The 24,486-nt window shown below is 40.5% G+C and overlaps 1 protein-coding gene across 47 annotated transcripts in view; it reads right to left on the reverse strand.

Annotated features, from left to right (window-relative positions):
- The window catches only part of NEB (nebulin), a 159,335-nt gene that overhangs the window by 6,455 nt on the left and 128,394 nt on the right, over positions 1-24,486 (reverse strand). For 10 of the 47 annotated variants that reach the window (XM_077936143.1, XM_077936200.1, XM_077936195.1 and 7 more), the window contains 22 exons: positions 23,174-23,284; positions 22,274-22,378; positions 21,343-21,447; positions 20,440-20,544; positions 17,543-17,653; positions 16,980-17,090; positions 16,029-16,142; positions 15,776-15,880; positions 15,419-15,523; positions 13,832-13,936; positions 12,628-12,720; positions 10,768-10,860; positions 8,502-8,594; positions 7,992-8,084; positions 7,223-7,315; positions 6,757-6,849; positions 4,688-4,780; positions 4,087-4,179; positions 3,570-3,662; positions 3,073-3,165; positions 1,885-1,977; positions 1,468-1,560 (listed from right to left, as the gene is read on the reverse strand). In XM_077936143.1, the coding sequence (XP_077792269.1) occupies positions 1,468-1,560; positions 1,885-1,977; positions 3,073-3,165; positions 3,570-3,662; positions 4,087-4,179; positions 4,688-4,780; positions 6,757-6,849; positions 7,223-7,315; positions 7,992-8,084; positions 8,502-8,594; positions 10,768-10,860; positions 12,628-12,720; positions 13,832-13,936; positions 15,419-15,523; positions 15,776-15,880; positions 16,029-16,142; positions 16,980-17,090; positions 17,543-17,653; positions 20,440-20,544; positions 21,343-21,447; positions 22,274-22,378; positions 23,174-23,284 (2,193 nt within the window). The remainder of the gene's footprint in view (positions 1-1,467; positions 1,561-1,884; positions 1,978-3,072; positions 3,166-3,569; positions 3,663-4,086; positions 4,180-4,687; positions 4,781-6,756; positions 6,850-7,222; positions 7,316-7,991; positions 8,085-8,501; positions 8,595-10,767; positions 10,861-12,627; positions 12,721-13,831; positions 13,937-15,418; positions 15,524-15,775; positions 15,881-16,028; positions 16,143-16,979; positions 17,091-17,542; positions 17,654-20,439; positions 20,545-21,342; positions 21,448-22,273; positions 22,379-23,173; positions 23,285-24,486) is intronic. The other 37 variants (XM_077936101.1, XM_077936054.1, XM_077936113.1 and 34 more) reach the window with 35 other exon arrangements.

The following is a 24,486-nucleotide window of genomic DNA, read 5'->3' on the forward strand; positions in this document are numbered from 1 at the left end:
TAAGACGCACCTAGTTTTTGAAGGAGGAAAACAAGAAAAAAAATATTCTGAATCCCAAAAGCCAGAACAGCAAGAGGAATCTCTGTGCAGTGAAAGCAGCGATCCCTCTTGCTGTTCTGGCTTCTGTGATAGCTGTGCAGCCTGCATTCGCTCCATAAGACGCACACACATTTCCCCTTACTTTTTAGGAAGGAAAAAGTGAGTCTTATAGAGCAAAAAATACGGTAATTGTAGCTTTTCTTTGCCGGTGGCTCGCTGCTTTGTAGCACCCTCTGGTGTCACATTTTAGTAACACATTTCTAACATTTTAAGCAAGTGTAGATCTGTCCCCAGTTGTCCCTCCTACATATATAGGCTCTTGACCAGGAGATGGTTGGCCAGAGGGACTGAACGGCCCTAAACGGACCCTTGGAGATGGAAGAAAAGCAATGGTTAGTGCTGCTGTCTCCAGCAGCTTTATTTCCCATAGAACTTAAGCATCAATTAACTTAAATAGAATGTACTAATACCCACCCCGCCCCAATAAGATTCTGCCACCCTATGCTGATTTTCTCTATAACCATTTATTTGGCTAGATCCTGCAAAACCAGCATGCAAGTGTTGCCATCAATTAAGTACTAATGGACACACAGTAATAAAGGTCCTTCAGCCTTCAGTGCAAACTTTTGGATGAGAACAGGGACAAGAAAGCAAGCTATAATTTTGACCACCTCTTGGTCATGCCAGTTGTGTCGGCTCTGATGCTGTCCTTGTTGAACTGGCTCAACAACTGGCTCTCTCTTTGTAAATCTTGCTGTGAAAACATTTAAGATTGAAGTAGGCTTCTCAGATCAGTTAAGTACAAAAGGAGAGACTTGTATGCAATATGCAAACAGAGCTCCCCCTTTCCTTTGAATTCATTTGGTACCTGCCTCTGGGTTTTGTATGCTGAATACATTTCTGAAACGAGCTGGTGCACAGAATATATGTGCAAATACTGAGCACTTGCCAATTTAATTAAGCTGCTCTCTGTAGGCCTGGGAACAAAGCATTTGCTACGCCCCTCCCCCTGAGCTAGGGACACCATCTTGGACCTTTGTATTTATGTAGACTATCGGCTGTTTTAAAGAAAGATTTAAAAAACACAGAACAAACACCATTTCATTTGGTTAAAAGCATCAGTAAACACATGATGTTACAAAATGTTTAGAGACCATTCAACTGTTATTTGAGGTCAGTGGTTGCTTAGAAATCCTTAAACTATATTTCAATGTAAATTCTACATAACTAGGAATAAGAAACAATTAGAAACATTTTAGGTGACATTTTTAGTATTTTAAATGTCAAAATAAAGTTATAATATTAATAAAGTTAATAGTTGCATAAAGTGTTTAAATTGAGTAGGGAAAGTATTATACTTTTTAAGGTGTTAAAAAGAAGTTATATATTTTCTAGGTCATTGAAGGGTTTTTTTCTCCTGAAAAATACCGAGCTAATGTTTTCTTGATTGCGTTTAGCTCTCTCCATCTCTGGAGTGATAGATGTCGGGGTTCCTTTTCCCATGCTTTCTTTGTACAACACCTACAGCATACAAGAAAGTGTCCAGAAATCAAAGAATTAGATTATTGTTGAAGAACCATTGTGTTAAGTTGTGTTACTGTTTAATCATCATCACTGCATAGGTGGGTAAAGAATTCAAGAAACAAAGTGGTTAAAAAGTTATTGGATAAAGCAAAAAGCAAGAAGGAGGGAAGGAAAAAGAAAAAGTATTTAAAAAAAATTAAAAGGAGTGTTTTCTTTAGGAATATGAAAATGGGTAAGATTCAGATAAAATAGATGCAGGACAAGGTTATATCTGATGATGTTACTTTTTTTAAAAAAAGTATTTTTTAAAAAATTCAATACCAAGCTAACGTTTTCTTGATTGCGTTTGACTCTTTCCATCTCTGGAGTGATAGGTGCTGGGGTTGCTTGCCCCAAATTTTCTTTATACAAAACCTAAAGATTGTAAAAAGTATCCAAAAATCACAAAAATATAATGTGAATAAGACTATTGTTTGAAGGAAAAGTATAATAACTGGGGCGGCACTTCAAATGTAGGCATTTTGCTAAAACAATTAAAATTTTTAATAAAAAGTTATAAAGACACCAGTGTAAAAAGTCACATAATAGAAACTGATGTGTCCTGGTACAAGTGAAAGGCAAAATCCAAGGAGAAGAATGTACAACAGTGAATTAAGCAGGTAAAATAATTAAAAGAGGAATGTATTATTTTGAGATCAGGATTCTATCCAGTAGGCAACATCCATCACTGTGTAATAGCTGTGCCCAGGGAAGTCATCACATATAAACTCATGGTCCAGTTTCTTGTCCTAGTTTTAACTACCAAATTACAAAGTATCTTGTGTCTCTCATTAGCTACATGAAGCTTTTTTTGTTCAGTGTGCTGTTGGAAGACCACTTGGGCAGCATGTTTTTCATGCTGGTGTTGGTTGTTCCGTTACTGAAGGGTGTTCCTGACTTTTGAGTCCTAAAACCCATGAATGCTGAGGCCTCTGAATGCTGAATTCTATGGAGATTTATATTGATAGGGTGGGGGAACTATTTTAAAGGCCTTTTTCTGAAATCCCATTATCAACAATGTACCAATTTGGAAAGTAACAGCATCAATCATGTTGTTGTCTGTTCCTGCCTACATGCGATTTCCTATGACATCTTGTGAAACCACCAGTTCATAAGTGTATGGGATGTTCAATCAAAATAATTTAGCGATTGTAGTATTATTTTTCTCATTATTACAAATTTGTTTATCAAGAAATTTGTTATGTGGACCAGAAATCATATGGTCTAACAGTGTCTGGATAGAGTCCTATAGTCACCACTGCAAGGTTATAAAAAAACACCTCTATGGTCAGATTATTAAATACCAAATATCAGATTTACGGTATTTTATGAGTAAAATGTAAGTAGTTTAAATAAATAGGAGTATCTTACTCAAGGAAGAAAGTATAGTTTTAGATACTAGAGGGGAAACAATTCCCACAGTTTGTTAGGATGTTATTTAAAATATGTATATTTGTTTTTAAAATGTACCGAGCTAATGAACTCTTGATTGCGCTTGGCTCTTTCCATCTCAGGAGTGACAGGTGTCTGAGTCCCTTTCCCCAATCCCTCTTTGTACAAAACCTACAGGATACAAAAGAGTATCCAGAAATCATATCACGGCCGATTGCAAACAAACATTATTGGCTTGTAATGTTAATAATTGGATCATGCCAGCTTTCCAGGAAAGCTGGCTGGCTGTTGATTTCCGTGTCATCTGGAAGAGACACCAATCAATCAACACCCATAAAGGGAAAGAATCTAGTAGGATGAGAAAGTTGGAAAGGTATAAATACAAACCAAACGTGAAATTAAGCCAACTCCTAGTACTTATGTGTTAAAGCTTAGGTTGCAAAGAGAGTTCAGAAGATAGGGTGATTATGCCAAGAGGTGAGACTGGGTGCTATATTTGATTAGGAAGCATGGATCTTTATAACACATCTAATGTTATGGTAAACCATTCGGATCTTTTTTCTTCTTTTGAATACCGAGCTAATGTGTTGTTGATTGCGCTTGACTCTCTCCATCTCAGGAGTGACAGGCGTCGGGGTACCTTTCCCCAGTTCCTCTTTGTACAAAACCTACGGGATACAAAAGAGTATCCAGAAATCATAAGGTGCCAGTGACGGCATATCAAGATTAATAGTTTGTAAATGTTAACACTGGGGTCACACCGGCTTCCAGTAAAGCTAGCCATTGATTTTAGTGTCATCTGAAAGAGAGGACCCATGTAAGAAAACAATCTAGTAGGATGAGGAAGTTGGAAAGGTAGAAAATAAAGACGGAAATCCTATGTTTGCTGAAAAATAAAAAGGAGTAAGTCCTAGTAGTAGTGAGTTAAAACTTAGGTCACAGAGGGAGTTTGAAGGGGAGAATTCTTATGCTAAGTGGTAAATAGGAAGTTTTGTTTTGTTTTGTTAGAAAGCATAGATCATTAACACATTGGATGTTATTTTTTAGAATCCAGGTCTTTGTGGGGTATTTTGCTTGTCTTCTTTTGAATACCGAGCTAATGTGTTCTTGATTGCGTTTGACTCTCTCCATCTCAGGAGTGACAGGGGTCGGAGTTGCTTTCCCTACGTTTTCTTTGTACAACACCTGTGAGACAGAAGAGCAGCCGAGTAAACCAGCAATAAATGAATTGCCATGTTTTTGTTATTGAAGCATGAGGGGTAGAGTTCTGATTTGGTTGTGATTTATTCTGCAGGGTGTTTTGGGTTACAGTTTTAAAACAATGCATATAAGCACTTATTTTTGTCTGGGGAAAACAAGGACAAAGTATTGTCTTAATACATGATCATGCTTTTGAATAATGGGCATTTTTTGCATCCAAGTATAATATGCATAGAATGCCAAACAACTGGTGTGGGAAAGACAACAGATTGTTATGTTTTGGGAGGAATGTGAGTATAAGACCTAGAAAGGAAGAGAAGGGTTAAAAAGTCTCAGGATGTGTCATTCTCCCACAGTGGAAAATAAATACAGGCAGGAGGTTTCACAATAGGGGTATATAACTCCATCTGCAGGAAGAAGCTGGGATGGAGAGCAGGGGTGAGTTAATCATATTACAAAACAGATTTAAAAATAACTGTTTTCCCAGAAGTACCGAGCTAATGATTTCTTGGTTGTGTTTGACTCTCTCAATCTCTGGCGTGACAGGAGTTGAGATTCCTGCCCCTAGGCTTTCTTTGTATAGCACCTGCATGATGACAAAGGGGAATGCAGAAATAAGAAAAATAAGGAAGGAAAACAACAGTTAATTTTGATCTGCAAAAAAGGGGGGAGGAATATGGTCTTAGATCTCCTGGGTATGAGCCTGTAGGTGATGTCCCATTTCCACAATAAATTTCCTGTGGTTTCATGCTTCCCCCATCCTGTTACGTATCAAACATGAGTGCATTCATGTAATTCCCAATGTGTATGAATCTAGCCAAATTTTAAGTCCCATTGATTTTAGTAGGAGGGATTCAGTGAGTTTAATGCTACTATTGACGGCGGTGGGACTTAGAAATGCTTAATTGGTGGATTGTACCCAAGGAACTCATTGGGATACCAAGGTGGAGGGTTTTGGTTGTTGGGCTGAGGATGAATAACCATAAAGCTTTGATTTACACTGGGAGTTTTGCAACGTTACTTCTTGCAGATCTCCACTTTCTATATTGTGTGTGCCACATCACAGTGGGGCAGGCTAGGGATTCATAATAGGATGTGTCTGGCCATTTCTTACAGAGAGCCATGTTGGTGAGATCAGCCGGTGGTTCTGGATAAGGTTTCTCTTCACCTTGGCAAAATAATGCAAGGGAAGGCATGGGAGAAGCAAAGAAACCACTGAGAAAGATATCACAATGTATGGATTTCCCAGGCAGAAATATAGTGTAACAGCAAGCTTAGAAGACCGATTCAACGGTGAATATTTGAGTATAAATATTATTTCATAAGATGCAAATGCTTCCATTGCCTTATTCCAGAAGGAATGCAACAATGGTAGCTGCAGAATGATTTTTCTAGTGCATTTTTGGCTGAAAATGTGTCACACTACTTGTTCAACCCAGCTGGAGAAAGACCATATACTTTTTACAATAGCACACAGAAACAAACAGTGACTTAGAAAAAATCAAAACCAAGAAGGTCAAAACAGAGAAAGAGATAGGGCTGGGACAGTGAGAAGAGCAGTTAATAATATCCAAAATTATTGATTCCTTTTTTTAAAAGTGCGCCAAAAAAGAAGGCGGGGGGGAAATGGCAATCAGTAGTAGTTGCCAACATGGTGCCCTACACTGAAGTTCAAGTCCCATTAGCCCTAGCCAGCACAGCCTAGAGTCAGGAATGATGGGAATTGAAGACCAAACAGTGGCTGGAGGGCACACTGGAGATGATAAATGGATTTCCCCCCCCCCCCCGGAAGTCAATTGCATGTATGGAAATAGAACAAACCTGGAACAAAGATTTAAAAGTTAATTTTTAAAGTGTTGAAACGGAACTTTCATATTTGAACTACCAAGCTGTAGTTTTCTTTAATGCATGCAACTCTCTTGTTTCCGAAGTGAGGTGAGTTGGTTTTCCTGTTCTCAATTCTTCTAGCACTGGGCAGACGGATCCTGCTGGGAGGTTAAGGTGCAGATGTATTGCACCCATTCATTGCACTCCCCATGTTTGAGGTCCATCCCTATGCTCATGGGATCCTTGAAAAATTAGATATTGGTGAATTCTGATACAGTATAACATGAGTCACACCTCCCAGACTAACATGCAGATAACTTTCATATTTCACACTTTTTCTAATTCTGCTAAACGGTTCTCAACATATTTTTTAAAAAATATGTATTTTGGGACTGAATATGTTTAGAAATGTGTACATTGTGAAAAAATACATTTTTGTTAATTAGAATTTTCTTGCAGGATTAAAAAATATTAATGTGGAATTGGGAGAGGATCAATATTATTTAAATCTGGTTGGAATGCATAGAGCAAAAATTGGCCTTGTTCAATATGGTTTCTTTTCTTGCTTACAATGCCAGTATGAGCTGGGAGCAAATTCAGCACCATTCATGGACTCAAAAAGAAATACTATCATTGAAATCATATCAAGATAGCTATGTTATGGAGGGGTTAAGGTTCAAGATGGTTAATTATATTTGGGGATGAAGTTAAAGCTCATTTTAGCAACAAAAATACCGAGCTAAAGTTTTCTTGATTGCGTTTGATTCTTTCCATCTCTGGAGTAATAGGTGTTGGAGTTCCACTCCCTAAATTCTCTTTGTACAACACCTGTGTGACAAAGAAGTGTCAAAAACAAAAAAATTATCTCAAGATACACCATCAGCAAAGATAGCACAATCTAATTTTCGGTTTGGCCTTATGGTGTTTAAAACACAGGCCAGGGGGGGAAAATCAAAAAATAAAAATCACATAGAGAAAGAAATGCTATATATTTTGACTTCCTATCATGAAGAAAGTTGCAATCTGTGACCAAGTTTATTCAAATGCAGTAATATTTTTCCACCTAGAATGACAAAAAATCAGGCTATAAAAAGGGGAGGAAATTGTCAGAGGGTACTAAAATCAAGTTTAATTATGTAAAACATGAAAGGTTAATCTTATTTGGGAATGATGTTATAGGGCATTTTTGTAACAAAAATACCAAGCTAAAGTTTTCTTGATTGCGTTTGACTCTCTCCATCTCTGGAGTAATAGGTGTTGGGGTTCCAGTCCCTAAATGCTCTTTGTACAACACCTGTGGGACAAAGAAGTGTCAAAAACAAAAATGAAAATTAAGGAGCACATCTTAAGATACACCATCAGCAAAGAGAATGCAATCCAGTTTTCTGGTTTGCTTTATGAAGTTTAAAAAACAGATCACAAAAAAAAACAACAAAAAATGCACACAGAGAAAAATACTGCATATTATAACTTAAAACACCTATCATGGATTAAATTACAATTTGTGACTGAGTTTAGACAGCTGCATTGTTATTTCCACACCCTAAAACTACCCGTTTTGTTCTGAAAGACTACAATAGCATAAATAACATTTTTTTATTCTATTTTTAAGAGAGGGGTTACGGTTTTATTCTAAGTTTGCACTGCACCAACACAAATGCCAAAGGCTATTAGAAAATGTTTCCTGTTATAAGGATATCTTGAATCCACTCTGAATATCATTTGTTTTGAAACAAATAATATTGCCACTTGAGGGGGAGTGAATAGAGTAAGAAAAATAAACAGAGCTAAAGAAAACCCACCGCAGACGTATGTCACAGTTAGTGCCTTAATTTTTTCCTTCAGAGACTGACATTTTAGTGATTTTATTAAAATGAGAAGGATTCAAAAGCTTGTGGAAGGATTAAAATATATTTATCAGAGTGTGGCGATGGTTAAAGGGATTTATCTATAGATATTTTGTGATATACCGAGCTAACGTTCTCCTGATTACGCTTGACTCTCTCCATTTCTGGGGTAACAGAAGTTGCCGTTCCTGCCCCCAAGTTTTCTTTGTAGGACACCTGTGAGGTACAATAAAGTATCCACAAAAGACACTCAAAAATACTGGCTAGTACTTTGCAGTTAACGGCGCATGTTTAAATCCCATGCTTAGTCAAGTATCAAAAAGGAAAGATGAGAATAAGGGAGAGTAGTCATTAAAATGTGAATGGAAAAGAAAAAGTCAGAAGAAGTACGTTAAGAGAAGTGAATGTGTGCAAAGGGAGCACAGGGTTAATCTTATTGAAGATCATAGGTATTATTGTCATTGTTTTATTTATTTCTTTTTTAAAACTGCATAAAACTGTAAATTGATGTTAATGCACATCAGAATGAATGAGTCATGGAAATGGCATGTAGAAGATGATAGTTAGAATGTTGTTATTATTTTTTTAATGAAAAAGATGAGTTATGGTAGGTTTGATTTCATGGAGAAATACCGAGCTAATGTGTTCTTGATTGCGTTTGACTCTCTCTATCTCTGGAGTAAGTGGGATCGGGGTTCCTTGCCCTGCATTCTCCTTGTACAAAACCTGCAGAATACAAACAGCCACAAAGGTAAGAAAAAGGTAGCTGAAAACCATTCTGCAATGCAGAATGTTAATTAACACACTGACTTTGCATATAGTTATTTGGACATTGCCCATTGGGAGTATAAAACTGCCTGATTACAGGTGTCTCCACAAAATGCCATCCCCGTTCACATGTTTCCACTTCTAGATGCCTCTGGGCAAAAAGTGCCAATCACCTGGAATTACAGGTATCTCTCTTTTGTGTGGTGTAGTTCTTTTTAAAAGTTTGGGGCTATTGCTGCTGGAGAGACGTAAGCATTTCGAAACCTCCTTGATAAAACTTGTTATATTGGTATTGAATAGCCAATGATAAATCTGTTTTTGTTCTTACACCATTACCCTTGTCGTGAGTTTTGCTTTGAGGCCAAATCTAAGAACAAAATCTGAGGACTGAGAGATTTAAGCCCTGTTTTGGTTTTATTTAAAAAAGAAAAAAAGAAAAGAGATAGACTGAGAGAGAAAGAACAAAACTGAAGTCCGTGGCAGTTTTTTTTTAAAAAAATGTCCTGCATTTCACTCCTTTTAAAAAGTGCCCTCTTCCCCAAATGGAAAAACAAAACAAAACGGTTAAGTCAAAAAGGCATTCAGTCAGTTCAAAATGTCAAAAGCAAGAGAGGTAAATTTGTAGTTAGAAAAGGGTAACTAGTTTGCCTTCCTGTAACTTGATTATGCAGAAATGAATTTTGAAAACAATTAGTATGGTGAAGAGCTCAGGCTAAAAGGGAAGGCAGAGCGGGAAAGAGAGGAGAAAGAACCAGTTGGAACCGGTACCTTGATAAATGTCACTACATCTTCTCCTACTGAAACACTCAAGATACCCATCACTTAAGTGGCCAAATGATGCTAGACAGAATTCCCATGTTCTAATAAATGAAATCCTACCCATTCAGAGGATGGCCCATTAAGATTTGAATAAAGCAGGAGGCCCACTTAAGTGAGCAAGAATAAATTGTTTGGATTTTCAGACCCAAGACTCGAGAAGCAACAGGTGCTCAGACTTCAAGAAGCAGATATCCCATCTGACACATCATTAAGCCCATTCACAACAATGGTCTTAAGTACACTTTGTGTTGGCTTGTGGCTAGTGTGTCTCTGAACATGTACAAAGTGCCTTTCACCACAGCCAGGTTCCACATGTCGCTGAGCACTCCCCTGACCAGTAGGTAGGTGGGTATAAAGGTAAAGGGACCCCTGACCATTAGGTCTAGTCGTGACCAACTCTGGGGTTGCGGCACTCATCTCACTTTATTGGCTGAGGGAGCCGGCGTACAGCTTCCGGGTCATGTGGCCAGCATGACTAAGCCGCTTCTGGTGAACAGAGCAGCACACAGAAACGCTGTTTACCTTCCCGCAGGAGCGGTACCTATTTATCTACTTGCACTGTGACATGCTTTCGAACTGCTAGGTTGGCAGGAGGTAGGTGGGTATAGCAGGGGGTCATAATTTTGTCAGTTACTACTACTATTATTATTACTACTACTACTACTACTATTTTATCCTCTTGGTCCATTTCTGTCTGCTCAGCATTAAGGTAAAAGTACCCCTGCCCGTACGGGCCAGTCTTGCCAGACTCTAGGGTTGCATGCTCATCTCACTCTATAGGCCGGGAGCCAGCACTGTCCGTAGACACTTCCGGGTCATGTGGCCAGCGTGACACAGCTGCATCTGGCGAGCCAGAGCTGCACACAGAGACACCGTTTACCTTCCCGCTAGTAAGCGGTCCCTATTTATCTACTTGCACTTAGGGGTGCTTTCGAACTGCTAGGTTGGCAGGCGCTGGGACCGAGCAATGGGAGCGCACCCCGCCGTGGGGATTCGAACCGCCGACCATGCGATTGGCAAGTCCTAGGCACTGAGGTTTTACCCACAGCGCCACCCGCGTCCCTCAATGCTCAGCATTAAATGCTCAGCATTAAATGGGTCTATATTCTCCTCTCAAGGTGCACAGAGAGTAAATCTTAAAGCTAATGGATGTTAAAGCCCGAGTAATACAGTACTAGAGGAATGCCATACTAAGGATGAAGTTGATGATAGCATGTTAGCAGGGGCAATAGATGTCTGTTTAGTAAGGTGAACAGCACACTGTTACTGCCCAGTGCACACACAAATCAGCATAGAAAATATCAGCCACTACCGAGCTGATGTGCTTCTGTGCCTCCTTGACACGTTTCACTTCGGGAAGATCAGAAATGGGAGTTCCTTTTCCAATGTGATCCTTGTACTTAATCTACAAAGTGGTATTCAGTTCAGAAAACAAGACAAAACAATAATGACTTACATTATGTACATGAAACAGATATCCATTTCACATAAAAAGAACAAGAGTAAGCGAATATAATCACAATTGTAGGAGCTGAAAGCATTGCATGCACCCATGTTGAAACAGACACATCTGCGGAAAACGAGTTTTTGCAAAGATTTGAAATTCGGTGTATAAAAGCCAATCTCCAATTTGATAGCGGAGGAAGAGCCATGGATGGACACCTTGACTCAACAATCTTGCCAATGTAGTAGAAACAGGAGGATTAAAGCTTCCCACCAGGTTCCTTGCTTTAAAAGCTATTTTAATCGTCAGTAAACAAGTATGAGATTATTGTATTTTGCAGCTCAGGTGCAACCTGGCCGAAAAAAATAGATTTTTGATCATGGCATCCATCACAGAGCTTCTCCTTTTTAAGCCCCTGGCCCTGTTTTACGACTGCCTTGTGTTGACAATGCCAGGCAAATCCTCAGAGAGTAGCCTGGAGTGGCCATGCATCTCCTCAGCTGCATCCCAATGGGACACTGTTATTGGGATGCTGTTATGAGACCTTCCCATGGCCACTGTCAATATTGGGCCCCTTGCAATTGTGCTGGCTGCTGATATCAATCAAATTTTCAGTCCAGCTTAGGAGAGTGTGCCTAAATTGTTTCAACTCTAGTAACTTTATTTGGATTCATTCCCACTAGATTCCGGAACCTAGACTTGTGGCCATAGGTTTTGTATGCCGTGGGGTTTTTCCCTCACACAGGAAATAGGTAATGTGCACTGAAACACACGGCACTGGCCAACGCAGAAGCAGATGAATGAGCCTCTGCAAACTGGAACCTCTGCCTATTCAGAGACGACACTGGGCTAGGGTGCAGTGTGTGTGTGTGTGTGTGTGTGTGTGTGTGTGTGTGTGTGTGTATTAGTCTCCAATATGCATTATAGACCTATTGAAACCAAACAGCTCATCCTTATTCAGTGAAGTCCCATTGAAACCAGTGGCATAAACCAACCTATATTACTTTTTAAGTCCAATTGCTTTTCAGTGGGATTTCGTCGTGAATGGAGCAGGATTCTGTTCTGGATTCAAATGTTTATCAGATAATCTGAAATGAATAAACTAGATTTTCCTCAAAAAATTGAAACGAGTAATATCGGTGCTTCCTATCCACCTCCCGTTCTATCCAGCATGGGGTGACAATACATGTACAACATTCAATAAAAACATTTTTTACCTCTTTTTTTAACGAAATGTCAAAAAAGGAAAGTAAGACATTGTGCGGAACACAATCAAATGAAAAATAATTTTGGCAATCCTACCATACGTACTGGGGTTTGGGGGGAGATGAAGTAGAGAGAGAAAACAAAAAATATCAGAAATAATTCTCTAAAATTATTGTTAGTTTTAAAACGTGGTCACTATATTTGCTACCATGAGTATCTCATCGACATTTCGGACAAGATCAAAATGTGAATTTAGTTTCAGTATTTTATGAAATGATAAACATTAGTTGAACATTAGAAAATGTTAATAGTTAGAGTTTTCGAAATGTGGATACTATTTTACATAGGAAAGTAAAAGTAGAATGGAAGAGCTAGTTAGCAAATTATGTTTTGATTAATTACGAAAAACCTTGACTTTTCAAGTTATTCCAGAACTGCTGTTAGGATCATGTAAGGCAAATGAAGTTTTATAAGTTGGGAACAGCACAGGTAAGAGTGTTAACAATCCACTGAGTTTTGTACCGTGCTTATTGCATCCTGGGTTTGTTTAATTCTCTGCATCTCGGGCGTCTTTTCAATAGATGTTCCTGTTCCAATATCTTCTTTATATAAAATCTTAACCAAGACAACAAGATTGAGCATAGAAAAACAACAACATTGTCATTTGCTACAGAAAGACTACAAAACAGTGGAATATTAAGAAACCTCTAACTGGTTCCTTGATCATCAGTGCATTCACTCACACAGAAGTCATTCCCATTGATTTCAGAAGCTTTTGCTTCCAAGCAAGATTATCCTTAGGTAAAATGTGTACTTCTCCATATTTTGTGATGTAGTTCTCCAACAAAAAAACTAGTGTGCAAAACGTGTATATTGGGGAAAAGTATGCATAAAACGCACAACTGAGTGAAAATATTTTTAAATGCACCAGATATTTGCTAAAATGTATATATTAGGCAAAATGCATACAATGGGAGAAAGCACATTGAAATGCTGGTGAGTTTTTTGAGGCTGTTCTTTTTTATTTTTAAAGCAAACGAATGCAAAAAGTGAACTGAACTTAAGATAAGAAAAATGTTAACTCAAAACTAGACAGATTCATCCATCCCTGTTTTCAGGATCTTGGGGACTTGTGGAGGAGGGAATTTCTGCTTCAACTATCCTGGTTCATGCATGCCTGTTACATTGTCTAAGTAAAATGGGAATGGCACTGATTTTAACGTAGACATGGCTTTCCACTGTTTTGATCAGACATCCATGGAATAATCATGACCAATAAACACATCACATAATGACAATATTTAGCATCCTTTGAAGATCTTCATGGTTAAACTTGCTAATTAAGAACAAAGCAGGGCATACACGAATTAGCTGCTAAAAGACGACACAGCAAGCCTATAAACAGCTACAAACCCATAGCCACATTGCAAAACAAGGGCAGATATTTTGTACTTCTACTGTCAGATGTGGGGTACACAGCCCACTGTGCAATGATGGAAGCCGTTGAAGGAGAGTGTGTGTAAAGGAATAGCAACACCTGCACATATAATAAGGTACGCATAATTAGTGTAAAATTGCATGGCCCTGACCGCCGACATAAAAGCCTGGATATACATAGTAAACAAGAAGCACCATTCATATCAAGGAAGATTCCTGTATGCTGAAGGATCTGCAAAAGTAGGACAACAAAATTAAGGATTCGCTTTGTGGTGTAAAATAAGGTTACCGTGCTGAAGTTCTTCTGGTTTTCTTTAACTCTTAATATCTCTGGTGTTTCATGTACAACTGTGACTTTTCCTTTGCTGTCCTGTAGATCATGCTGGTACCTGAGCTGTTAGGAGAACACATATTTTTGTTTATTGCCCTTGCAATAAAGAATTCAGTCTTGTGCCTTTATTTCGTTGGTATTCTATATAGCTTTCTTATAAATAAATTTAAAAATCATTTAGGAATACTGAAATTTGAAGTCGCACCTGACATCTGGGTCATCTAAATTCAGCTGCTGTTTGAACACATGAGATTTCCAGTGGGCGCCCAGATAATAGGACAGAATCTTCAATCATCATGAGGCATTCTCAGCATTTACAGAGAATGGAGAACCCCATGCATCGTAGGGTAGGGACTCTGGGTGCACAGAAGATGCACCACATCTTGGGGCCCACATTTACCCATTCATGTTTCCATCAGCTGGTGCTGTTTTCAAACACATGCGACCTCAGGTAAACTGCACTACGATCTGCACATATGCTGTATCCTCACCATCCACCCACACTTTTGTAACCTTGTATTCCACTTGTCCTGCATCCCAGCCACCCAATTTTCAGTTTTTCACTGTAAGGTATGATGCACAGAGACAAAGGCAGTGTTGAAACGGTCATGAGGAACAGTGTACTGCACCCTTCTTGAAAGGGGAGACTTTGACTGAAACCATGCCTCCCCTCTAAGCCACACACACAAACATGCACATACAAAATGGGTAAGCTCATACAGGACCCCACGGCCTTTCAGGTGTTGCTAGACTCCAGCTCCCATCAGCCCCAGCCAACATGACCAGTAGTCAGGGATGGTGAGAGCTAGAGTCCAAAGACATCTGCAGGGCCACAGACTCCCCATCCATAATGACACGTTGCCTGACACCACCTCTGATGTTGTTGAGCGAGGAAGAATAAAAGACAAATAAAACCTTCCCATGCATCGTGAGAGCTGGTTAAGCCAGGACAGCGCAATGCAAGAAAACAGCTTTAGTGCCATTGCTTCCAAACAGGAATCCCATCTGTGCTTGCACAGTCACCATGGAGATTTCTATCCATCTATCTGTAAATGTGTGTACACACGCTTTTACATCTTCGAACCTTACACAATTACTTCTATCTTAACCCAGGCAAGCAAGAGGCATTCTTACAGCTCTGGGATGTGTTCCAGCCATGCAAAAGCTCTTGAGGAGTGTGTGGGGGATGTGGCCTGAGGAGGTGGAATATTTGTCCTTCTGTCCTGTGCTCTGCATGGGTCTGAGCAAGGTGTAAAACCCAATTTATCAATGGATGAGCAGGGTTTAAACCCTGCCGTGTTGGCTGTGGGGCATGGCATGAGCTGCAAACACAGAACTGAACCCTGCCCATCAGCTGATTGTCAGGTGGGTGTGGGGGGGGTTGGGGGGGGGAATGGTCTCAGGAGTCAAATTGGACCCTGCCAAGCTTGGCCTGTGGTCTGGAGTTTTCCCACCTCTGGCCTACATTCTGCACAGGACTTCACAGCATCACATATTTATAAATAATCACACTTTTCACTGTGTTTACAGTACATTAATACCTACCATGCTGAAATTCTTTTGGTTCTCCCGGACTCTCTGCATTTCTGGTGTGTCTAGAACTGGCACATAGTATGACATAGTTCTCTCTGCATCCTCCTTATATTTTTTCTGTTAGTTGGGGGGAGAGAGGATCAAGATTTATTGTTATGGTAAAAAAACAAAACACAACCAAAAAGAAATATATACGCTCAATGTCCAAGAGGCAATTTGCACAAAAACATGTTTATGGTTATCTGGAGTTGAGATATGTGTGAAATGGTTCCTACGTGAAAGAAGCTCCTATCAATGGGGAGCAAGACCCTCCTTTTAAAAATAAAATAAAATCTGGCAAAGCTAGTTGAAAACAAACACGATCATTACCTGACTTGAAAAGTTCTTCACATGGTGGGCATGGATGATGTCTGGAGTGTCAACCACCGTGGTATAGTTGGCTTTTTCCATTTCTGCAGACTGCTTATATTTGATCTGTTGGGGGAAAGGTCACAAGCAGATACCCACAGTGAGTACATTTATGAACACAGCTTCCTCTTGATTTCCCCATAGGAAATCTACAGAGAAGGTTCCCTTTAAAATTACTCCCAAGTGTTATTAGTGCCAGGCTGTTCTCACTGACCTGGCTAGCGATGTCCATAGCATTCTTTGCCCTCATATAATCAGGCGTTTCTGTGGAATGGCCTGTCAAGCCTCTTCCTTTGATTTCCATCTCTAGACCTTTCTTGTATTCTTTCTGTTGTGGTTGTTTTTTTTTTTAAAAAAAAGGATTAATAGAGATGAGACCATCACAATGGGGCAGGTTTTTCAAAAGTAACACTTATCCCAATTCACCAAGGGTGATCTTGATGTGACTCAAGCTGCTGCCCATACGACATGCAAAAAAAGTCTGTCCCACAGAAGAGAAACGTATGCAGTCGAAGAAGCATTCACTCTTCACAGGCAGTCTAAGTCATTTGACCATTTGTGTTGCCTAAAAGGCTCATTTTCTGGCCAACACCTCAAAAGGAAATTATCTAACTTAATTATCTATCAACAAATATGTTGATTTCCTAAGATTTAAGCAGTGTCTAAGACACAGTTTAGGAAGTTTGCTTAACTTAGCTTTTCGCACACGCTAATTTCAGAGGATTAAAAAACGTCTGAAACACAGCTCAAATAGCACACAAGGGTCTAGCTATCACCTTGCACGGGACACAAGCTTAATTAGCTGTATGTTTTCTAGCACCTACAAACCCATTACAAAAATTGACCTGGGATCTGACTCTTTCTGTGATATAATCAATGCTTCAGAAATTTCTGGAGCCCAGGCCTATCATTTCTCTTTAAAGACAGCTTTGCGGGAATTCTTCTTATGAAAGGCCAGTTCTGACCTTACCCAAACAGCCTGGGAGGGATGCTGCAGCACTGCTCATTACCATGCCAACGTTGTCCTCCTTCTGGGAGTCACAGGGCAGAGCCACATCATGCATGTCTCCCCAATGTCTGGGGCTTTTGACATTAATCCACTGCAGAAGAAGGGGGCCTTGCTGCAGTGGCCCCCAAAGGAAGTTAGCCTAGCTATGTGCCTCACCTCATTCAAGATATAGGTTGCATTCTTTGCTCTGAGTAGGTCTGGGGTCTCTTCCAAAATGGTTAGGCCTTTACCTTTGACACCTTCTTCCAAATCTCTCCTGTATTCTTTCTAGAGGGGGTGGGGAGAAAAAGAAAACTGAAGAAACCAAAGAGAGAAAGAGCTTCAAGGAGGATGAAGGAGACCCCCCTCCCCTAAAAAGAGTTAGTAAATGGCCTTCAGATTATCTTAAAGCAACACTTAGTTAGGGTGTTCAAGGTTCAACCTTCTAGAAAGTCACACAGCTTGACACAACAACTTCAGTAAAGAACACAACATATAGTGAAACAATGATGTCTGTTCCACCAACAGGAAAACATTAATGCTGCTAATACAATTAACAGTTAGTGATTAAAAAAAACCACACCAATGGACTAGAACAAGCAACAAACACAGATTAAACCATGCATTTAAGAGAAATGTTTAAGGCTAGTAAAGACGGTAGTGAAGGGACTGCTTTGGTAAGGACAATTAATGAAACTAGTAGGGTGGTTCACAGCAGAAGACAACAGAGGAGGTGCTACCTCGCTTGCTATTTTGGTGGCATATCTGACATGCAAAAGAGATGGCGTGACCTCCAGGCCAGTAAGGTTCCTGCCTTTCATGGACTCTTCAAAGTCTTTTTTATATTCTTTCTAACAGGAGTAGGAAGAAGAAGAAGAGGAGAAGGGGAAAAAACAGAATTTATTTTGGATCTGTGCAGGAAGAATATTTGCAAGTACTGTACTGTAAGTTTTGGGTCCTGTCTTGCCCTTGTTGTGTCAAGTTTGCTGGTCGGCCATTCGGTGTTGGGTGGGGTTTAGCAGCGTGGTGTAGTGGTTAGAGTGTTGGACGATGGCCTGGGAGACAAATTCAAAACCCCACTCAGCTATGCAAATCACTGGGTGACCTTGGGACAGTCACCATCCCTGGGGCTAAAATGGACAGGGGAGAACCATGTGCCCCAACTTGAGCTCCTGGAGGAAAAGGTGGTGTACAAATGTAGGGAACAGATAAAATAAAAATACATTGCAAGCGCCCACTTTGTGTCTCTGACAGCAACAAGGCTTTGGATGAACATGTGATTGACAAAAGGTAGGGCTCCAGTCTTTCAGTGATCACCAATGTGCTCAGTTGGTAAGATGCCCTTAAAGCCCACAGTAGTGTCATTCCTATGCTTTAGTACTCACTAATTGTTATGATCAGTCTATGGAAGGGAAAATCCCAGAGCCAAAAGGGTAAAGGTAAAGGTACCCCTGCCCGTACGGGCCAGTTGTGTCCGGCTCTAGGGTTGTGCGCCCATCTCACTTAAGAGGCCGGGGGCCAGTGCTGTCCGCAGACACTTCCGGGTCACGTGGCCAGCGTGACAAGCTGCATCTGGCGAGCCAGCGCAGCACACGGAAACGCCGTTTACCTTCCTGCCAGTAAGCGGTCCCTATTTATCTACTTGCACCCAGGGGTGCTTTCGAACTGCTAGGTTGGCAGGCGCTGGGACCGAGCAACGGGAGCGCACCCCGCTGCGGAGATTCGAACCACCGACCTTTCGATCGGCAAGTCCTAGGCGCTGAGGCTTTTACCCACAGCGCCACCCGCGTCCCACTAATTGTTATGATCAGTCTATGGAAGGGAAAATCCCAGAGCCAAAAGGGTAGGCATCCCATAAACCCCAGGGGCGGGGGGAATGTCTAATTGCATTTTGAATGGCAATATATTGAAACAATTGGCAGAATCACTCAAAGGACCTTATACCAGTATTTTTGCCTTGTATAAGTTTCGCTGTTGGACAGAACAATGTGGACACTTCGATCAGGCTATGAAATCAGTGTATGGTTAAACAAAAAGCTAATATCAGGGGGAAGGGGTGTGCTGTAACACTTAAAACAAGCAGGGATTTTCGGTGCTGAAGCACAACAGTTTCACAACTAATCTTGCTGATATAAAAGGATTGTATATGAACAGGATGGTGCGTGCAATGGAAGGGGTGAATGGCATAGAGATGGGCACCAGGGGGTCCCAAGACACAGGCAGGCCTTTAACAATAGGTATCTATTGACCCCTTATTTCATTAGGATAAATATTAAGGCAAACGTTAACTCTGATTTAGCACTGGCTTGCAAGAAGCAAGGTGGACTTTGCACCCTTTCCATCGCTGTTCAGGCACTGTATTGGGAAATGATGTGCAGAGGCGGCTTTGAGAAAGTGTTTCAAAAGACACATGAGAGGATGCTTGGCAAAGCCTCCAGAGAACAGGAAAGGGGAAAAGAATTGCGTTCTCTGACTGCTTATCTTTTGTTTCTTTAGAAAAATGTGAGAGGCCTCCTGGGCTCAAACCCAGGGCTCAAACTTCCCTGTATCCAGACCCCATGCACCTGCATAATGGGGGACTGTTCTTTATCAGATATGGCAAACACCTGCAGCAAGGTGTCAATGGCTGCACATGGCAAAGACAGCAAGGATCTGTAGAGGAGGGAGCAGGCAAGCCCCTGGGCCTGCCTATGGCGGGGAATCAGGTCTGTACTCCTGCTTGTCTCTGCAGTGCTGTGTTACTTCCTGCTTTGGAGACCAGAAGCAAGAACACCATAGAGCACAGGTGGTTGGTTATGGACTGAACTGTGCAACAGAGTCTTTATCTCACGTTTTGATCTTGTCCTCTGGCACACTTGCCTAAAAGACTAGTCAACAGACTTTGAGGTGGTTGTGCGGTGAAATATGGGGGGGGGGGGGGAACCCACCCTGAAACAATTGACAGAACCACCCAAATATTATCGACCAAACACCTTATACAAGTGTATTTCACCTTGTATAAATTTCACATTTGGGACAGAACACTGACAAAACTGAGTTCAATGGAAGGTCAATGGAAAAACTATAACTGGACACAAACAAGGCTTGAATGGTGTCAGCGAAAGTTATAATTTATTACAAATTATATACTGCTACTTTTAGCAGCCAGTCTAATCTTCTGGTAGCCCGGGGAAAACTGACAAACTGCAAGTCCTTTTTTGAATCAACACTCCCGTTATCACCTTAATTCCACAAATACAAAGTAAATATAAAGTAAATTAATAGCTTAGAGTCTGTTGCCTCGCTCCTAAACTTATTTTATTTGGCAACCGTGAATCAGATTGTAATAAAGTGCAGCCTGTGTTGCCCCCCCCAGAGATTTTTGGCTACAACCTCCATCATCCCTGATCCTTAGTCATCTGGCTGGGGCTGATGGGAGCTGTATGTCCCCCCCCAAAAAAAAACCTGGAGGGCACCAAGTTGAACAAGGCTGCTATAGGGCAAACAGAGGCATGATTATTTCAATTCTAGTTATACCTTCAGAAAGCATCTTCCCCACTAACTGCCTGAACCTGAATGGAAATAATACAATACCATGTTGTTATGCCTTCATTTTCCAACATGAAACCAGGCTGCATTCTGCCACAAAGCACCTTACCTCGCTTTGCATGTGCTGAGACTCCTTAGCTGTGAGGTACGTTGGTGTTTCAAAGTCCAGCATGGGCTTGCCTCTTTCCTTTTCATATTTTTCCTTGTACTTCACCTGCCAAGAGGGAGATAAATATTATTTCCAGTGCATTGCTAGATATAGACTAGAAATGTACAGGGGTGGCCCTGGAACGTGGAAGGGAATTAGGTCTCTTCCCCAAGCCGCGCTCAAGAAACAATCATGTCAGTCATGAAAACCACATGTCACGGTGAGTGACCTGTTGGGTGCCCCAACACAGTCTGCTGCACCTCACAGAGGAGGGCTGAGAAGCACTGAAATGCTGCTACCAGATGTCAAGGGTCAAGGCCAATTTCTATGCTCCAATGGCAAGACGGTTGCTGTCCACTTCTTCACATGTCAGGGCCCCATTTTGCAGCCGTAAAGATATGAAGCCGGTTTGCATAGCTAGTTCACACAGCATTGCCTATGTGGAATTATGGCAATTTATGAACAAGGGTTCAGAGAATGGTCTGAAAACCAATGCACAAGAGTTTTTTGTTCAGTCAGAAAATAGCACAGATAGTTAGAGAGAACATTAACAACAGGCAGGTCCCGAAACATTTTCAGACCTGGATTTAAGGCAAATTTTGAATTGGAGGATTCTAAGCATCTTTATAAAACTATTATTCCCGGAACTCCTTGGGAAAAGCAACTTCTTCATTTATATTGTAAATGTACTCCAAGATCAAAAAGGAGTTTAATGCTGAAATAACTTTACAGCAATACTTTTTTTTTCTTATTAAGTGGTATATTTCCCCCTTCTTGGCAGACTGACCCTTCTAGATTCTAGAATGCAATGCAATGGGTTGTGAACGAGAAATAAAAAGCAGGAAACACTTATCTATGACTTACTATGCTCTGAAGTTCTGAGGCCTCCTTTAGATGGATCTGTTCAAGGTTATCTGGAACCACATGGTAGTGACCTTTACTCTTCTCATATTTCTTCTTGTACTGGTACTAAAGGGGAAGGTGTCAAAAACCACCTCAATAACAAAAAGGCCTAACCTGATCAGCTTTCTAGCTCCAGCCGATCCAACCATTTCAACAGAAAAACAAGAAACCCAAAGCATTTTTTTAAAAAAGGAAAAGAAGAAGAAGAAAAAGGAATACATAAAGGGGTGGGGGAGGGAGAAAAAAAAAATCTCAGACTAATGCCGAAGCACTTGTGATAGCTACTTTTCCCTTGCAACATTATGCAAGAAGGAACAAGATATTGTAAGTAAATAAAAAGAAAACCCCCAAAAAAGAAAGAAGGAAGAACAAAAGAAATATAGTGAATATGTGATACAATTAAAATGGAAGACAACGCCACATCTTCTTCTCTTGTTAGCATATTCATCACTCTGTGGTCTAACAGCAGGATGATAAAAGTTCAGCAAAAGCAGAATTAATTTTGAAAAGGTTTTAAAAAGTTAAAAGAAGAAGTATGTTGAAATAATATTAAGCACAAAAAATATTGAAATCAAAAGGAGGAAAATGGTATTCCTGTTAGTCAAAAAGGAAAGTTAAAAAGGGGGAAAAAAGCCATTTACATGTGGTTAGAGGTTTTACAATATTAGCAGTTCTACAGCTAATAGAAAATGCTTGAGAGACTAGGGGTATTAATTAGTCCGCATGAGGAACACTCATTAGGCAGGGGAGAAGAGAGATCACTACCAGGTGATTTCCTAGGAACAGTCAAGGAGGAAAGCTGTTACAGAAATTGTTAGCGGCTATTATCTCAGAAAGGCAGATGGATGAAATGCTAAAGTGAATATGGTCTGAGATGAGCTAAGAGGCTTACAGAACTGGCGAGCTGGCTGGTGTTCAAGACATGATGCATCGACAGGGATTCAGACATGTCTGTCACTGGTTTGTGAAGTTTCTTCAGGTCCGCCTTGTATTTAACCTGATGGGGGAAGTTCAAAGAAACGCAATAAAGGAAAAGGCAAGCAACACTTAGAAATCGGACGCATTAAAAAGGAACAGGACTCAGTCAGACTTTGCATCAAAATGTTGTGGGGGCAGGGCACTGGGCAAGAGATGGTTAATGAGATCAGCATTACTGCAAATGTTCCTTAAATGATTTGTAGCAAAGTTGCCAGGCACATGTTCCCTTAGGGAAATTCAGGTACATGGCCCAAGAAGGCTAGGAGATGGTTGAAGATGACAACTCATCATCACTATTTTCTGTGGTTGTGCCTGCTTGTGGAATGTGCTCGTCTGACACCTTCATTACATAACCTTAGGTGCCAGGCAAAAAAACCCCTCTTCTCCTAGCCCTTTGGCTAATTAAATAATCTGTGGCCTTTTAAACTGTGTGTGTGTGTGTGTGTGTGTGTGTGTGTGTGTGTGTGTGATGTTGTTTGATACTAAAGCATGTATTTTTGTATTTTTATATTGTAAACTGCCCTATGATCCTCAGATGAAAGTTGGTATAGAAATTTAATATATAATAATAATAATAATATCCCTCCCTTCGGCCAGTATTATGTTCAGGGGCTCAACTCCAGTTCTGCCTCATACTTGGTTCCATGGACAAGCAGCTTGTCCCTTATGACTAGCTACACCCCTCAAGGCAGCCATTTTTCGACTAGCCATAGTCTCCCAGCTGCCATTATGTGGTGATACTCATAAGCTTTTCCAAATGGGCCCATGAGCCTGAAAAGGGTTGGTAACTACTGGCCTAAAGGCCCACACATACCTCGCTAGCGATGTGGTGGGCATCTTTTAAGGTCTTGTAGATCTTGGCTTCCTTCAGGTCGTATTGCGGCCTATTGCCCTTCTCCTTGTCAAACTTCTCTTTGTATTTGATCTAATTCCAAGAGGAACAAGTGTTAAAACAAGGTCCTGAATTTTAGCTTGTCTGGTGCCAAGGGAGAAAGAGTCCACATTCAGATTGTCAAAACTGATCCCGATTGCAAGCAGACAGGTTGAACAATGCAAGCCATAAGACCTCTTTGAAAAAGAATATACCATTAACGAAGGTCAGGAATATTCACGTGATGCAGCAATAAACTTGGCACACACTGCATTTACAAGATTTCATGTTGCGTCTTTCATTCAGTAGTTGTGTTTCAGCTCCACATTTGAAATATATAACTCATTCATGGGGGGGGGGGGTCCTGAATGTTGTGTGTGTGCAGCATGGCTATCAAGAGACACAAGAGCTAAATTATGACTGCACTGTGCATTTTTCTGTAGCCTAAAATGGGTGTTTCCTGATACAGGGCAATAGAAACATCTGACTTTCTAAATACTTCTTTCCTGCCTTCCCTCCCAGGGATTTTGAGCAGCATTCAAGTCTCAGGGTAGATCTACACACAGGGGGGAAAACCACTATAAATAAGTCAGAAACTAGATCGTTATAACAAAAAAATTTTAAAACCCTATGGAAATTTTTCCTGCTCTCTGGCGTCATCTGGTGTTGCATGTTTATAGTGCATTCAAATCATTGTTTCTTTACTAATGATGAAAGTAGGTTTGACGGAGGTTTGACTGTAATTTGCCCAAGACTCCTCCCAGTAAATTTTACAGCTCAGCATGGTTTTGAACCAAGATTTGCTACACTGGAGCCCAGTGTTCTCCCAATACACTGCCTAATCAAAGAGGCAGTTGCATTTGATCTGATAACTATAATTACTGGCTTTAAGAGAAATTGCAAAAAGACTGTGATTTTAAATTAAAAGACATGTTCATGATAGAGAATAAAGGTCCTGCTAGATGCTCTGTTCTCTCAGTACTAGAATTCCGAAGAATACTATAATGCACTTTTATTTACGACGACTTTCCTATGTCCTCTGATGGACAGTCCAGTTCTGCCTGACAATTGAAGTGAGCAAATGCGGCTTGGTTACTTTCATTCTAATGGAGGAATAAACAGATTCACCATGTTTTCAGTTGAAGAACTTGCCAGGGGATAGTACTGCTTACTACTACTTTGCACTGTTAGGGTGCAAAGTACACAGAGCAAGGTTCTTAAGACTGAAAAGCTTCATTATCAAGGAACTCCATAAA

Source organism: Podarcis muralis, chromosome 1 (assembly GCF_964188315.1).
Source record: "Podarcis muralis chromosome 1, rPodMur119.hap1.1, whole genome shotgun sequence".
Lineage (NCBI taxonomy): Eukaryota > Metazoa > Chordata > Lepidosauria > Squamata > Lacertidae > Podarcis > Podarcis muralis.